This window comes from Branchiostoma belcheri, unplaced genomic scaffold, assembly GCF_001625305.1.
Source record: "Branchiostoma belcheri isolate BF01 breed outbred unplaced genomic scaffold, Haploidv18h27 scaffold141, whole genome shotgun sequence".
NCBI lineage: Eukaryota > Metazoa > Chordata > Leptocardii > Amphioxiformes > Branchiostomatidae > Branchiostoma > Branchiostoma belcheri.
The window spans coordinates 279,147-294,039 of record NW_017802836.1 but is presented as its reverse complement, the minus strand read 5'-3'; the positions used below and the strand labels follow the sequence as shown (position 1 = coordinate 294,039).

Below are 14,893 nucleotides of genomic sequence, written 5' to 3'. Positions count from 1 at the left end.
ACACCCCCCCCCCCGGTTTGAATAGGGTTAACTTAAATGATAACCCTAGGGCATAAATTTGCATATCTGTGCACGCCATCTGGCCTTATCTGGCAAAACCGCTACACTGGACCGTTAGGTTGGCGTCAGCTTTACTTTCATCTTTCCGACAAGTTTCAATCGTTGAAAATAATCTTTTACGTCGTGCAGGAACTTTCGCAGGACGTCGTATTATTGAGAAGGCTGCTGGAGACAACTCTGTTTTCAAGGTAAGTATAAGGCTAAAACGTTATGGTCTGCTGTCTGCTGTTCAATAGCCAAGGGACGTTTTTTGTGTTCGGCTCATTCCTATGTGCATGTGTATAATATTCAATACCAGCATGTCTGAATGTTGAAAAATAACACTTTCTTTTCTGTGTCTTTGTGAAGGGGGGGGGGGCAAATGCGCAGGTTTTTCTAATCATATATAGACATACGTCGATGAAGGTTAGACATCCAGGTAATACGATACGACAAAAAGCAGTTACTCAAGCAACTGGATATGATTTTGGAAACGTCAAAATCATATCCAGTTGCTTGGGTAACTGCTTTTTGGCATATATAGACATATTTATGTACTTCTTTTCTGTATAATTCATCGTTGACACTTTATTCAGAAAAAATCCACTCAGGCACTACCACTACAATATAACATACATGTACAGTACATTCATCAAATATTTACACCTAACAGCATAACTGGATTTTTACAATGGTCAGTACTAACTGAATTGAAGCACACCAGCATAACAAATAAAAACTGAGAAGTGGAATTTATGTCTCTGAAAATAACAGTGAATACATGCATGAATAATTCACAATAGGATCGCCAAATTAGGGGGGAATCGTTGTATATTACGGGGAGTTGGCAGTGTATCCTGCCCCGGAATAGTCCCATCTCTTGTTCCAAATCGTTAAAAAGCTCGGCTGTATTTTATCACTGTAGTCATCAATAGGTTTTATCTAAAAATGAAAATGTTAACCTTATGTTTATAAAGCCATACGGTGCGTATCTGCCGTATATACCTGCGAATGAGTACTACAATTAATTGCAGTCAAATAGTTATGTCAAACCTGTCTATACAACGCTTTATCAGCATCTTTATGGTACATTAGTATCAGTGGTTCCATCACAATGACCGTGGTGTAGAACATAGCAGATGATTGATACGGCAGACGATTCGGGTCGCCAGGGAGTACCAGTAGGTCGTTCTGGACGTCATGTACGCTCCAAGCAGAGGTTTGGGATTTGGCTTATTTTTGGCGTGTTTCTGGGGATTTTTCAAATTTTTTAGCACTGTTATCTCGTGATGTGCCAGCCGAAAAAAAGATACCAGTGCAAAAAAGAAAGCCCGATAAAAAGCCTAAAAACACGCCCAAATAAGCCAAACCCCAAACCGCTGCTAGGAGAGTATGCGTCACGACTGTAGTAAGCGTTTGTCTGTACTCGTCTGCCGCACAATAGAGATCGTTAGTAAAGAGTTAATGGTGAATGCACCCTAATGACTACTTAGGTGCATAACTTCGAGGCCTGCCCGACTTAGACCAAGACCTCCCCCCCCCCCTAAAGTGCCCCAACAGGGGCTATATGGGGGTGTAGCCGGGGCTTGTATAACATCTTAGAGCCCTGGCAAAGATAAAGATAACGTAGCCAACAACAGAATTAACGTTTCAACACACTGAACGCAACAACAAGGCAGCAAAACCCCTTTAGTACCATTCACCCTGTAGTCTACTCCTTTCAAGTTCAAGATCGGTGTTTGTTTAGCTTCCACCTTCGACGAAACGTGATCGTTGTGTGTGCGTTTATTCTACTCCTCTCAAGTTCGTGATCGGTGTTTTCATCATAGCTTCGGCGTTCGACTTACTAGTATTGGGTGCGTGTTGGCCTTTCAAAACACCCCCAACTCACTCACCCACTCATCACACACTCACATACTCACATACTCACTCACTCACTCATCACACACTCACTCACTCACTCACTCACTGACCACTGACTCACACTCACTCTCACTCAGTCACACTCACTCTTACTCACTCTCTCACCAGCACTCACTCACTCACTCACTCACACTCACTCACTCACTCGCTCTCACCAGCACTCACTCACTCACTCACTCACTCACTCACTCACTCACTCACTCACTCTCACCAGCACTCACTCACTCACACACTCACTCACTCACTCACTCACTCACTCACTCACTCACTCACAGATACACTCACTCACTCGCTCACTCACTCGCTCGCTCGCTCACTGTCCGGTTTCTCTCAAGGTTTGTCTGTCTGTTGTGAGGGTTAGACGTGCTTGCACTCAGTGCAACACTGAGGCTTGATGATGGCAGCCCGCCACTTGCCTCTATCCTTGCGTTTAAACCAGGCGTATGAAGGTAACCTAAAGCATGTGTCTGCTTCAATGTAGATTAGCCGGACCGACTGAGGCTTTATATTATATCCAATGACGTACACAATCGCTCTGTCATCCTCAGAAGAGCATCCGTGCGTACGTAACGGCAACGTATGAATAATTTATTGCCGACTGAGATAACGGTTACTCCATTGTGAGGGGAGACAGGCCCGTTATACAGTCTACCGTACATGTACGTGTCTTCTACACTGTCCACGTATACGCCAATGAAGGTAAGTTAAGGTTGCGATCGCACGTTATAAGCGTTTAATATATAGCCCACAGTAGCACGCGCACTCGTACATTGCCTTTCCGTGCCTCTATTGGACGACATGATGTGTGGAGAGTCCGTAGTGATCGTAGTGTTAGCGGTACCGGTAGGGAGGGGGTCATGTCCTATAACGGGAGCGTTCGTATTCATTTATGTAGGGAAGGGACAGTACGTTCTCTCTTCTTGTTCAGTGTTCCGTGGAGAGCCTAGGGTCTGTACATTTCCCTCTATTCAGGGTCTCTCGGGTCAGTGGGATATTTTAATTATTTTGGTATTTTAATCCCGTATGTTGCAGTGTACAAAATACTCTTTTGAACCAGGTTGCCCAGTGGGCAGTGGGCAACCTACCGCAAAAACTAAGTTAGGTTGCCCATCAGAATTTTAGGTTGCCCCATCTATATGTTACTACTTTCCTCAAATTAAGTAATGTTACATAATCAAAATACATAAATAAGCCCTTGACAATATTTCTAACAGCCTTTAATAACTTAACTGTTACTAGTAATAGCCATTAATACCTAAAATTAAAAAGCATCTGCAGGCTACAGTGGTGCAAGCCAATTGGGCATGATTTCGGGGGGGGGGAGGTCATTCTTAAAATTCAGGTAGCACACTGGGCTACCAGGGTTCAAAGTAAAATTTGGTTGCCCGGGGCAACTGAGCAACTAGGTATTTTACACGCTGTGTTGTGAACAGCATAACGTGTTCAAATTGTCTCAAATGTAGTCCATGGGCCAGACCAGATTTTGTTACTAAATGGACAAAACGCAAATACTTTCATGCTTCATCTTCTAAAGAGCTTAAACGTCAACAATCCATTCTTTTTACCGATTTTTACCAAAAGAATCGAATCTCAAACGCATATATTCGTAGAAATGACATCTCGGAACAAATTAACATTTTGTAATCCTTGGTTTCTGATTTATACGTCCAGGAAGTTTAAATTGCAAAATATCCATATTTGATTATTTGCCATTTCACTTTGCATTAAAAATATAAAAGGACATGGCTCGCATGGGGTAAAAGTAACTAAGTCATCCTTTGTCCCTCTGTTTGGTAACATTTTGAGTACCTGACCCATGGACGAATGTCACATTTTTGTTAGCAAAATAGGACGTTTGCAGCCGACGCACAAGCTGTTACAAGGCACGGTATTGTTTCTAGAGGGGGTAACACAATAGGGCTTACCTGTATGGGACAGGTGTAGTGACACCATGTTGTTACCTGGATACCGTTTCAGACGATTAGTCCCCCATTGTTTCCAGTGACAATTCGTGAAATATAATATATGGGTGGCCACTCTAGCACTGTATCATGTCAGCTATATGCAATGAAGGTCCCACAATGGTATGTAGAAATACTAAGTACCTTATTTCTATTGTAGGGCACTCGGGTATGATTCAAAATGTGATGCTGGCATTTTTATTGTATTCTGATTGTTTATGAATTATTTAGTAAGAATGTTACTGCGTTGTGGCAGTTGTATTTTTGTACTGCCGAATGATCAGGGTTTTTTTTGTCCCAACGGACCCCGTGTGTAATAGCTTATAATGTGACGTATACAGGGTTTCGGATGAAATCCACGGGTTAAGTCGGCATTAGGTCAGAGCTCGAGTGACGCAACTAGCTTGTTCATGTAGCACACAGTGATCAGCAAGTCGACACAAAAAAGGACAAAAGGGCCGTACATATACGCTATTTTTCATTCTTTTATACGCTATTTTTCATTTTTTTTGGAGGAGGGGGGGGGGCGATTCAGAGAACATTCTTAAATTGCCTTTGCATTCCGAAAAAAAGCACGCGACGAAAATTCAATTACCAAATTGCTTTCCTGGCTTGATATGATTTGAATCCTATTGTAATGGATTATCTAATGATCCAATAATCCAATCTGAACTAATAATAAGGAGACACCGCAGTTTAGACCTGCACTGACAGCACGAAAAATTCGATAAAGTGGTAAATTTCAGGCAACATGTAGGTTGTTAACAGTACCGGACTTGACATTGGAAATAAGTCTGTATCTGTATCTGTATAGCCGGTATAACCGCCTTTCGGCGTAACTCACCAGCTTTGCAGGCACGCGGCGCGGCGGCATTTGGCTACATTACACCGATTGGCTTGTTACACCTAACCCTTGAACAGCTCTTAACTCTAGTAAAGTCCGAAATAACCGAACCTGACTTTGATTTACTATATTGTAAAGTTTGGTGTTTTTTTATTTGACTATTAATTGCCATTTATTACTATTAGCATATCCAACTTTTCGTGCAGTGCTAAGGCCTGATAATCAGATAAATTGAATATTTTAAGAATAAACAACAATGGCTTTTAAAATTTTCTTGGGGATTTTCTTTTGTGAAATCTTGGCAGCTTAGTGCTGGCTACGTCTGGAGAGACTTACACTTGTTGAATAGGTTTTAAGAAAGACCTTTTTCCATCTTTGGGTTTTCCGGCACCCCTCAGAAGTAGTGGAACACTCTTCAAAGTTATCGTCAGCTGGGTCGTTGAAGATATGCCCGCCTATGTCAGTGGTAAGGCATGTCTCACTATATATAGAATTACAGGAAGTTACGGAAAAAACAGGTAGCGGGTCAGAAGGGAACTAGAGTATGTACCCAACAGGATCAATATGCAGCTCGCTAGTTGGCGGAAGTAGGTGTGACCATTTGCAGAATAGCCAACTAGAATTTGTTGGAAAATACATATTCGCTTATCAAATTAACAGTTAACGGTGGCCAGCATTGGAGGGAGTGCATAATTATTCACCACATCGCACCACCACCCAGACTCACCGACGGACATATTACTACTGGAGGGTAAGTCTTGTTGTATTTTAGTCCTGGCAGTATGACATTTTTAGTCTTAATTTGTACAAGTGCCCATAGTATCGCAAGCAGAACTGTTAGATCTACATGAGACCTGTGGGATGTGGCGTATATATAGACCCTAAATACGCCAAAAAACAGTTACTCAAGCAACTGGATATGATTTTGAAAACGTCAAAAAACGTGACGTGACGTTTCCAAAATCATATCCAGTTGCTTGATAAACTGTTTTTTGGCGTATCGTATTACCTGGATGTCTAACCTTCATCGACGTAGACCCTAAATACGTTAAACAGTTTCTAGATGATATTGCCAGGTTTAGTAGGCCATATCACGTTAGCCTGCAGTCCAGCCTTGTTAGAATGGACTATAATATTAGGCTTAGGCTAATATCACGGATTATTAGGGCAAAGACCGGTAATGGACACTCCCATTGAAATGTATGGAAAACATGTAAGAGAGAAGGTGTGAAAAGTCACCTGCCTGAGTGAAACCGCATCAAGAGCACACATCCATAGGGTCACTCGGCCTCTAAACTGTCCATTTTGTTGATATCAAGAAATCATATACTGCTAAATGCATCTAAACGCTAGGAAAAACTTTCAGAAGAGACCTTTGACCCCTATCACCAGCTGATGAGAGCATGGAAACTCAGGACTTCTTTTCTGGTCTGGACACCCCAAACATGACACAAACTCCATTTTTTTTTACATAATCAAATGAAAATAACCCTTACCTATAGCATCCAGCTCCAAAAAAGCAACAGTTCCCAACATTAAGACATTTTACACTTTTTAGTCCCTTGGACCTTGAACTTAAACGGTTAGACTTGATACTTACGTTTACCGAAGGAAAACATATTGTTTTTGCTCAGTTTCCTCCTCCTCTTCTTCTTCTTCAAACACTAACCTCTGACACCATGGTAACTGGTGTTGGGTTATATAATGTTGCAATCTCTAGTAGCAGGGATTTAGACTCCTGTCTGACCATAAATATGTATATGTATATATATATATATTAATGTATTTGAATAAGACTTTTAAAACAGAACAGACCATGTGCGAATGTAAACATTGTGCATTTGCTTTGCAAATGTTACCATCAGCTATTTATAGTTTGTATTTGAATTTGAGCTTGAATGTGATTTGAAAAGGAACCGATTGCACACCTTCCCCAGAGTTCACCCAAGTGTCTCTGTGTGCGTTGTACCATTCAAATTTGCGCAGTTCAAGTCAGACTCTTCAAGACGGACTTACAGAGACTGTGTGTTAGGTGATCAGAAAGGTGTACATAGCCGTGACCAGGTGCACGTATTGGACTTTTCTCGTGTTTTCCTACCATGACCGGGTAAACAGGCTTTGGGTTAAGTAGCAACCGTTCTTTATACACAACCATTTGTTTAACTAGTGCCGACGTTTCGATGGTAAATTGCCTAACAAGTGGTTGTGAACAAAGAGAGTTTATACTTTGAGTTTATAACCAGACTTTGGTATTCGCTCATTCACCAACCTGATAAAATCGTTCTTTGTTCAAAACTATTTGTTTAAAGAAAGCCGACGTTTCGATGACAAATGGCTAAACAAGTCAGGTTGTAAAAAAAGAACGTTGCTACTTAACTTTGGTATTCACTCAGTTGTTGAGAATTTCCGCCAGTGAACCTTCCGATCCGCTGTACATACAGGGACGATTTCATGCCCCAATCAACTGCCAGACAACTTTCTGGAATTTTTTTCCAATACCTGAACGGAGTTTCGCCACGGATTCCTTTGGGATAGTTTACGTTTTCGTCTGTGGGTAAGTGTCGACTGAACAAATCGCAGATTCGATTGAAAAAAGTCTCTATCGTGTATCCGGAACCGTGCCTATCTAGTTCTATGACTTTAGGGCACGATTCTTGATAGTCCCTGCGTATCCAAGAACGTAGATTTGCCCCAGGCACGGTTCTGGACACGCGTGGACTATCCACTTTCTAGACCCGTGTCTGAGCCTGTTTCTGAATAACTTGAGCACGGTTTTGAATACAACAGGGCCTAGTAAGAGTGACAGGAAGTTTAAAAAGGACAAAACTTAAAGTCGCGATTGCGAGACAGTTGGAAACTGGAGTTATGAAGCCATTGGCATTAATGCTAGCGCTTTGGCAATAAAGGGAGGTTATTTGCAGAATAGCCAACTATAATTTGTTGGAAATGTGCTTAATTAACAGTTAACGGTGGCTAGTATTGGAGTGTAAGTCTTAGCCTGTACCAGGTTTTGAGAGACGGCTGGAAAGAGTAGAAATTGGTCAGATAGAGAGATAACATGCCGATGGAGTCGGTCCACTAGAGAGTACGTTTTGCAAATCGTACTCTCAAGCGGACCAATTCTCTCGTCATGTTATCTCACTATCTGACCAATTTCTACTCTTTTCAGCCGTCTCCCGAAGCCTAGTAGAGTCTATTTAAGTCTTGATGTATTTTATTTCTGACATAATGACATTTTGAGTTTCATTTTGTACAGGTGTCCATAGTTTACATGCACTAATGGTAGATCTACATGTTTTACTAATAACAACCAACCAACGATTCGATGACAAGTTAAACAAGTTGCTACTTAACTTTGCTATTCAAACATTCTAGTTCGTTGAGAATTTCCGCCAGTGAATCTACAGATCCGCTGTACATGAAGTATTAGAAGATAACCAGCCAATATTAAAATGTACATTACACTCAAACGTTGGGCTGTCAGTTAATTAGGCAGGAAGGGGAATTTTTTTTAACGGTGTCACTCAATGCAAGGCCAATTTTTTTTGGCCACTTCTAGGCATAGTGCTAGAGGTACATATAATAATGTAGTTATGTCAGGAGATGGCAGTGGACCTTTGTTTTGAAGCTTTGTGGATTGTAGTCGGACGGAAAGCATCTGTTTGGAAGAGAGTTCCATAATTTGGCAGTCCGGGGAAAGAAGCTGTTGTTGTTGTAAAGTGACTTGGAGACAGGTATGTTAACGGTGTATCATGAGAACTTAAACTAGTGGCACGCTGAAAGGTTCTGAGTGGCGGAACAAGAAGTGGTCTTTCTTAACTCTACTAGAGCGCTGAGAATTTCCGGGGGGAGGGGAGCTGTCCCGACAACGCTTTGTGCTAAATTTTGAGAGCCGGCTGAATTCAAGAAGCCTCCCCATTATGTTTTAGGATGATTTTCGGGTAACTACAACGCATTACGTAGAATCAAAACGGCGAATTACGCTCTACGCAAAATGCGCCAATTACGCTCTACCTTGAATTATAGCGGTCCGTCTACGCTCTACGTCGAACTAAAACGGCCGATTACGCTCTACGCAATACGGCATGCGGCCCCCCAAAAGGGGTCATCTAACCCCAAACACCCCTAAAGTGTGTCAACAGGGATTTGACTCCACCAGCGTTGAACTGTAAGTGGTTGCAGGCCGTGACTGAAGTGTCTACTTCAATTTCAATCGCTTTCAAGTTCAACCGCTTACTATAAATTTAGGCACGTAGTCAGGAAATAATGCATCCGTAACCAGGTCCGCAGGTATGGGAACTTGTTTTCCAACCGTTACAGAGTACATAGATCATCTGCATGACTCAAGAAGGTCGGGGTAAGTTGGGAATTTCCGCCAGTGTACATGTAGCTACTGATCTAGCCTTCCGACGCCAGATCTGCATGGCACACTAGGCCCGAAGTTATTCCTTGCACTGAGTCAGGATAACTTGGGCCTACTGTGTATGGGTCTGGCATCCAAGCTAGCGCTACTTCCGTTCCGCCCTATCTTATATCCTCAGTGTGCAGAGCTTCTTAGGACCTCTCTTGGCCCCTTTCCTGTTTTTGCCTCATCTTGAATTCATACCTTAACGTTTCCTGGTTGAGTGTCGCCATGGGTCCCTTGGGATCAGATGTACTATTCAGCGTATGCGGGTAGGTGTTGACTAAACAGAGCACAAGTTCGATTATGCAAGGCGATAGAACGTGCTTGGTTTATGGGTCACTGATGTATTATGCAGAACCGTGCCTATCCAGTTCACATGCATGATTGGGTTAGGGTTGGGATCATCCATGGTTCTGGGTATCTCGGCGTACTACCAAGAACGGTTTGCCCCAGGTACGGTTCTGGATACGCGTGGACAGTGCCTTTGAGACGGGGCATGGTTCTAGATAAAGCACGATTCTGGATCCCTAGCGGATAGGTTGGTCCTGATCTATATAGAGTACCGGTGCCCCGGTGTACTATAATCCTAACGCTCCTTGGGTGAACCAAGGAGGTTAAAAAAACCTCCTTGGGTGAACCAAACGTTGTTTTGAGGCTTCATCAATTCTTTTCTTTTCCAGGTCTTCCCCTACTATCATGGACTACCAGACGAGGCAGGAATGCCCACAGCATACGGCGTGCCAACATCGCTAAGACGAAGTTTGTCAACTAACTACATGCCTGGTGCAGATTCCAAGCCTATTACATCACCGCTACGAGGACAAGAGGCGCCGAAATGAAAACAGTGCCGCAGCGAACCCGGATGTGGATCCTCTTGATCGTTTTTGTTTTCTTTGTCGCCTACACCGCCCTGTGGACCGCCTCTTCTTCTTATGAAAAAGTTGGCGCTCTTCGGTCTGAACCCCCAAAGAAGTACAGTTGGTACATTCCAGCAGCGGACTACCATCTGGATTTTATCATCAGTCCAGGAGAGAAGTGCAAAGACCCTGACCTTTTCTTAGTTGTCATGGTAACGTCCAGACATGCGCACTTCGAAGCAAGGGCGGCCATCAGGGAGACGTGGGGCAACGCGACGAGGATCATGGGATACAAGCTCGCAACCTTGTTCGTGATTGGTCGAACCGACGATCCAAGTTTGCAAAGAACGATAGTGGAAGAAGGTCGAAGATACGGTGACATCGTGCAAATGGATTCGTACGAATCATACGAAAATCTAACGCTAAAAACGATTTCTGCCCTTAAATGGACATCAATGAACTGCAGACAGGCAAAATTTGTCATGAAAACAGATGACGACGTGTTCGTGAACTACCCAAGACTGGTGCGCACTCTAGCGGATTTCAGACAAACTGCAGAAGAAAAGAACCTCATGCTCGGGTGCGTCGTATCGTGGGCGTTTCCCGTGCGAACGCCCGGTAAGAAATGGTACATGGACACAGACATTTTCCCGCGTTGGCTCTATCCGCCATATTGTATCGGTTCTGGCTACGTCATGTCTTCTGACGTAGCACACAGGTTGTACATGACGTCACTCAAAGTGCCCATTGTTCAGATAGAAGACGTTTATCTTGGAATCTGCGCGGAAAAGGCGGGAATCAAGCCTCGGAACCACCCAGAGTTCGGCTGCTGGAAAAATACTGCATACGCGTACTGCAAGTTCAAAGAACTGTTGACTGCGCATGGGCTAAAACCACGTGACTTAGCCGAAGCATGGGCAGACATGAAGGTCAAAGGAGACAGAAACTGCTCAGTAAAAGAGAGCCTATTGGAGAAGTTTCACGATCTTTTCTGATACTGTGCATCGCAAAGGGGTGGTCGCCTTTACAAGGCTTCGGGAAGCGGCTGGAAAGAGTAGAAATTGGCCAAATAAACAGATGATATACCAAGGGAGTTGGCTCGCGCTATGCCATCGCTTGGTCTATTTAGCCAATTTCTAGCCGCTTCCTGAAGAGTGGTAGAGGCTGGAGGGTTGTACTATTGTATGTTTTACATTAGGCATACAAGAAGATTGGGCTCAAATGTAAAAGGCACAGTTCCAATAGTATTAATAGTATCATTCGGTCAATTGATAGTGACCACCATTGTAAAATCCGACTTGATATCAGCCTTACAATTAGCCACATTTGGCACATCTCTAAGCGGACTCTGGCCTGTTGCAGAGTTCCTTTCTCCGGATCCACTTCTCAAATTGCAATAGTATAGCTTTAGACACACGATGTAGTGCCTTTAATACAGCGTGACATTTGTGAGTGCAATATATTTTGGGAGATAGAATGAAAAATATGCTCCCATATATATTAAGGGCTAGCTTAGACTCCGGGCGATGGACGGTATAGACTTCCGGTTACCCTTGACCCAACACTGACGTCATGGTTAAAAATGTGACGTATGTAAGACGTAAGTGGTTCATGTGCCCGGTGGAGACCAATGGAAAAATCGGAAATTCGTAAACTGAGTTTTTGGTGTTCGTTTCAGAGTTCAAGAATTGTGCATTATAAACTTAGTACCTACATCCCTTGCTGGGAGTGAGTTATAGTTTAGGTAAATAAAAATTTGTATCACAGATTTAGTTGTAATTGCAATAAATTAAATACCTCATTATAGGCAGCTAATGATAAACATGAAATCAGAGACAGTAAGTGCAATGTAGTAACAGACAGTATTCCTTCTGCGAAGTAACAATGACTTCTCAATATCCATAGGTATAGCTTTTGTTATCCTTAAAAAAACTAAATTAAATGCTTCTTCAATCCATTCTTTTTCGTATAGATCTCTTCTTTTGTTATCCTCGAGAGAGTTGAAGTGTGAATGACAGTTTGAATACAGAATGACGTGTGCATGAGTCCATATTTTAATTATATACCTTAGGATTTTGCAAGTTCGCATGATGATTTTAAGGAGGTAAAAAACGCCACCTACCGATTTCAAGACGTAAATTTGTTCAAGACACTATACAGACTGAACACCCAGACTTGGATATTCAGTGCACAAATCTCAGCATGGATCATTTAGTGAAAGGCCTTTAACGTACGTTTATGTTCTTATTGGCTTGCAAGTACAGATCATGGAGTTACAGCAGAGGCAAAGTTACAGTGATAGCTACAACTATATACATATTAGATTTATGTGAAGTGCTATGTTCAACTTCTCCCTTCTTAAGGCAGATGTAGATGTATGAATCATTATGGACCTTTTAATACGTGGTTTGTCTAGTTCCAAAAGGAATGCTGACTTTTCTATTCTATCTAGATGAAAAAAGACTGAAAAACTTTCTTATAATGATACAGTAGCTTCATTTAAACAAATCTGTTTCTTTACTTACACCTTGTCAACTTCCTAGAATAGAGTACTTTTATTATCTCTCTTGCTGCGGTGCGTGATAGCTTATTAGTTACAGTGTAGCTTATTAGCACCCGAAGCACGTTTTGGACATTTTAACGAGAGACAGCTGATCATACATAACTCAACAATTAACCCCCTGACACCCAATCAAGGAACATATATAAGGCCACACCAAGTAAATTTTATGGATGACGTCCTTTGGAGACCCTAAATCTAATGCGAGAGGGCGAAAAAAAAACAAGAAGGGCCCTAAAAACAAGATGCCTAGATTAGAAATATACTAAGAGACGACAAATGTTAGGACACAAATTGAATGAAGTGACAGTGTAACAAGGAAGAAGTCGTCTTTTGCTTTGAGGAGATAGATGGAGCGGTTAGCAAGTTTCTTCAAATGTGGCAGCATGTACCAAACTGAATTCCTAATTGAAGTCATGATTTTCTTGCTTGATGCTTCACAAGCTTTGGTCCGTACAAACCCATTTGCGGCACTGTCTTGACTCTTTGGTCATAGTTACAGGAAGCGGAATTTCTTGTTTTTTTTCTCTAGGAACAGGCCAAAATCAATGCGCGCGTGGACGTCATCCATAAAATTTACTTGGTGTGGCCTAACCCACATATAACACATCAAGGATTGCATTACAGGGATGGGGTCGGCGACATGGGAATTCGGTGACCTAATTTCGAGTCTACAGATGATCAATCAGTTGTAATTAGTAGGTTTGGAAGGGAGGACATGTTACCATCACCGCTTGATCTTCTATTTACATGCTACATGCCACATGCAAGACCTACATGCCCCTTAGTAGGACATAATGTACTGAACGCTGCCGAACTCCCCCAACTACGATGGGTAAAGGAAAATCTAACCATATCTAGAGGGGGGGGGGGCAAAAGTGCCCTCGGAAAATGTATGGACCAGAAAGTACCTTGCCGGAAATTGCTACAGTCTTAGCCATGACATAACGCGTTAAACCATATTGAAATCTTCCCCTGCCATCAATAGCTTTCCAGAAATGCCGGAATATTGCGGTGTATCGCAGCAAAACCCATTTTAATACATTTGTCATACACACCACTATTAGAGCCCCGTGACATCCTAATCCTGTTCTGAATTGTGCTTTTGGACGTCGCCTCTTTGATTGAACAGGAACTGTGGTGAATTACGTACACTTAAACTAATCCAGGAGATATGAAAGTACCCACAATAATAACTCACGTCGTATCCTTTTCTAAATCAGGACCTTGGCTCCTTGACTATAATACATTTATCCATAGTGCTTTCCGTTTCACCGCAATTTATCAGGACGGCGAATGAAGAGGTGAATCGCAAATTTTGGACATGTGACGGGGTTTCTGTAGTCTGTAAAACCCCACATCAGACGCTAACAGCAAAACTTGAGAACTGAATACAGACCACAAAAATGAAATGCCTCCGGAAGAGCCTTGGTATCACATACAGAGTATGAAACAGACTTACGAGTTATTATGCATCTAGGTTTCTTCCTGTTTTATTTGTATGTCTGTAGAGCTTTTATATTATTTTAATGATGTACATGTGTTTAATGTTTTTTAACCTGAAATAAAGAATGAATGAATGAAACAGTCCGTGTAAGCAAATGAGAAAGGTATTTTAACACAGAGAGCAATAAATGAATGAATGAATGAATGAATGATCATGAATGAATGAATGGATGCGATTAGTACACAAACAAGAGAGAATCAGGGGTACAGACATAACAAAATCAACCATAAAGAGCATGTGCCTGTGAAAGATGTTTTTGAACTGTCATTTCCAACACAAGAAGAAATTGGACTGCCCCCAATTTTCGACTGTTCACTTCCATCTTTTGTCTCTCCCCAGAATTTAAACAGCGTGTTTTGTCATGCCAATTTAGAGCCTGTCAGACGTGGAAAGCGCGTGTCACCGCCGCGCTCTGTTTATTTTACTCCGGGAGGACCGAGGGGCGCTGGGTTAGTGAAGATGGACCACCTGTCACTCCGCAAAGTGGTTCCAGAGAGGCTTCACGGCGAGACGAAAACTGGCAGGGGAAGTGTAGCCTCTACCAGGCTTCGGGAGGCGGCTGGATAGAGTAGAAATTGGCCAAATGGAGAGATAACATGCCAGGGGAGATGGTCCTCTAGAGTGTACAGTGTGGGTGCGTCAAAATGTACTCTCTAGCGGACCAACACCCCTAGCATGCTATCTCTCTATTTGGCAACTTGTACTCTTTCCTCTCTCCCAAAGCCTGGTAGAGGCTAAGGGGAGTGCGTCAGGGTAGCCTGGGTGCCAGACTCTGGGTCAATTCACAGGCTAGCTCC

The 14,893-nt window shown here is 42.5% G+C and overlaps 1 protein-coding gene across 5 annotated transcripts; it reads left to right on the top strand.

Moving 5' to 3' along the window:
* Positions 1–119: 119 nt before the first annotated feature.
* Positions 120–11,977, top strand: LOC109464844 (beta-1,3-galactosyltransferase 1-like). Of its 5 annotated transcripts, none has more exons than XM_019761927.1 (2): positions 120–248; positions 9,853–11,977. In XM_019761927.1, the coding sequence occupies exon 2, from the start codon at positions 10,008–10,010 to the stop codon at positions 11,022–11,024; it is 1,017 nt and encodes a 338-aa protein (XP_019617486.1). In that variant the 5' UTR covers positions 120–248; positions 9,853–10,007; the 3' UTR covers positions 11,025–11,977. The 5 variants fall into 5 exon arrangements, with proteins under 5 accessions (XP_019617486.1, XP_019617491.1, XP_019617487.1 ...); XM_019761932.1 differs by lacking the exon at positions 120–248 and adding an exon at positions 2,442–2,621; XM_019761928.1 differs by lacking the exon at positions 120–248 and adding an exon at positions 2,442–2,661.
* The last annotated feature ends 2,916 nt before the right edge of the window (positions 11,978–14,893 follow it).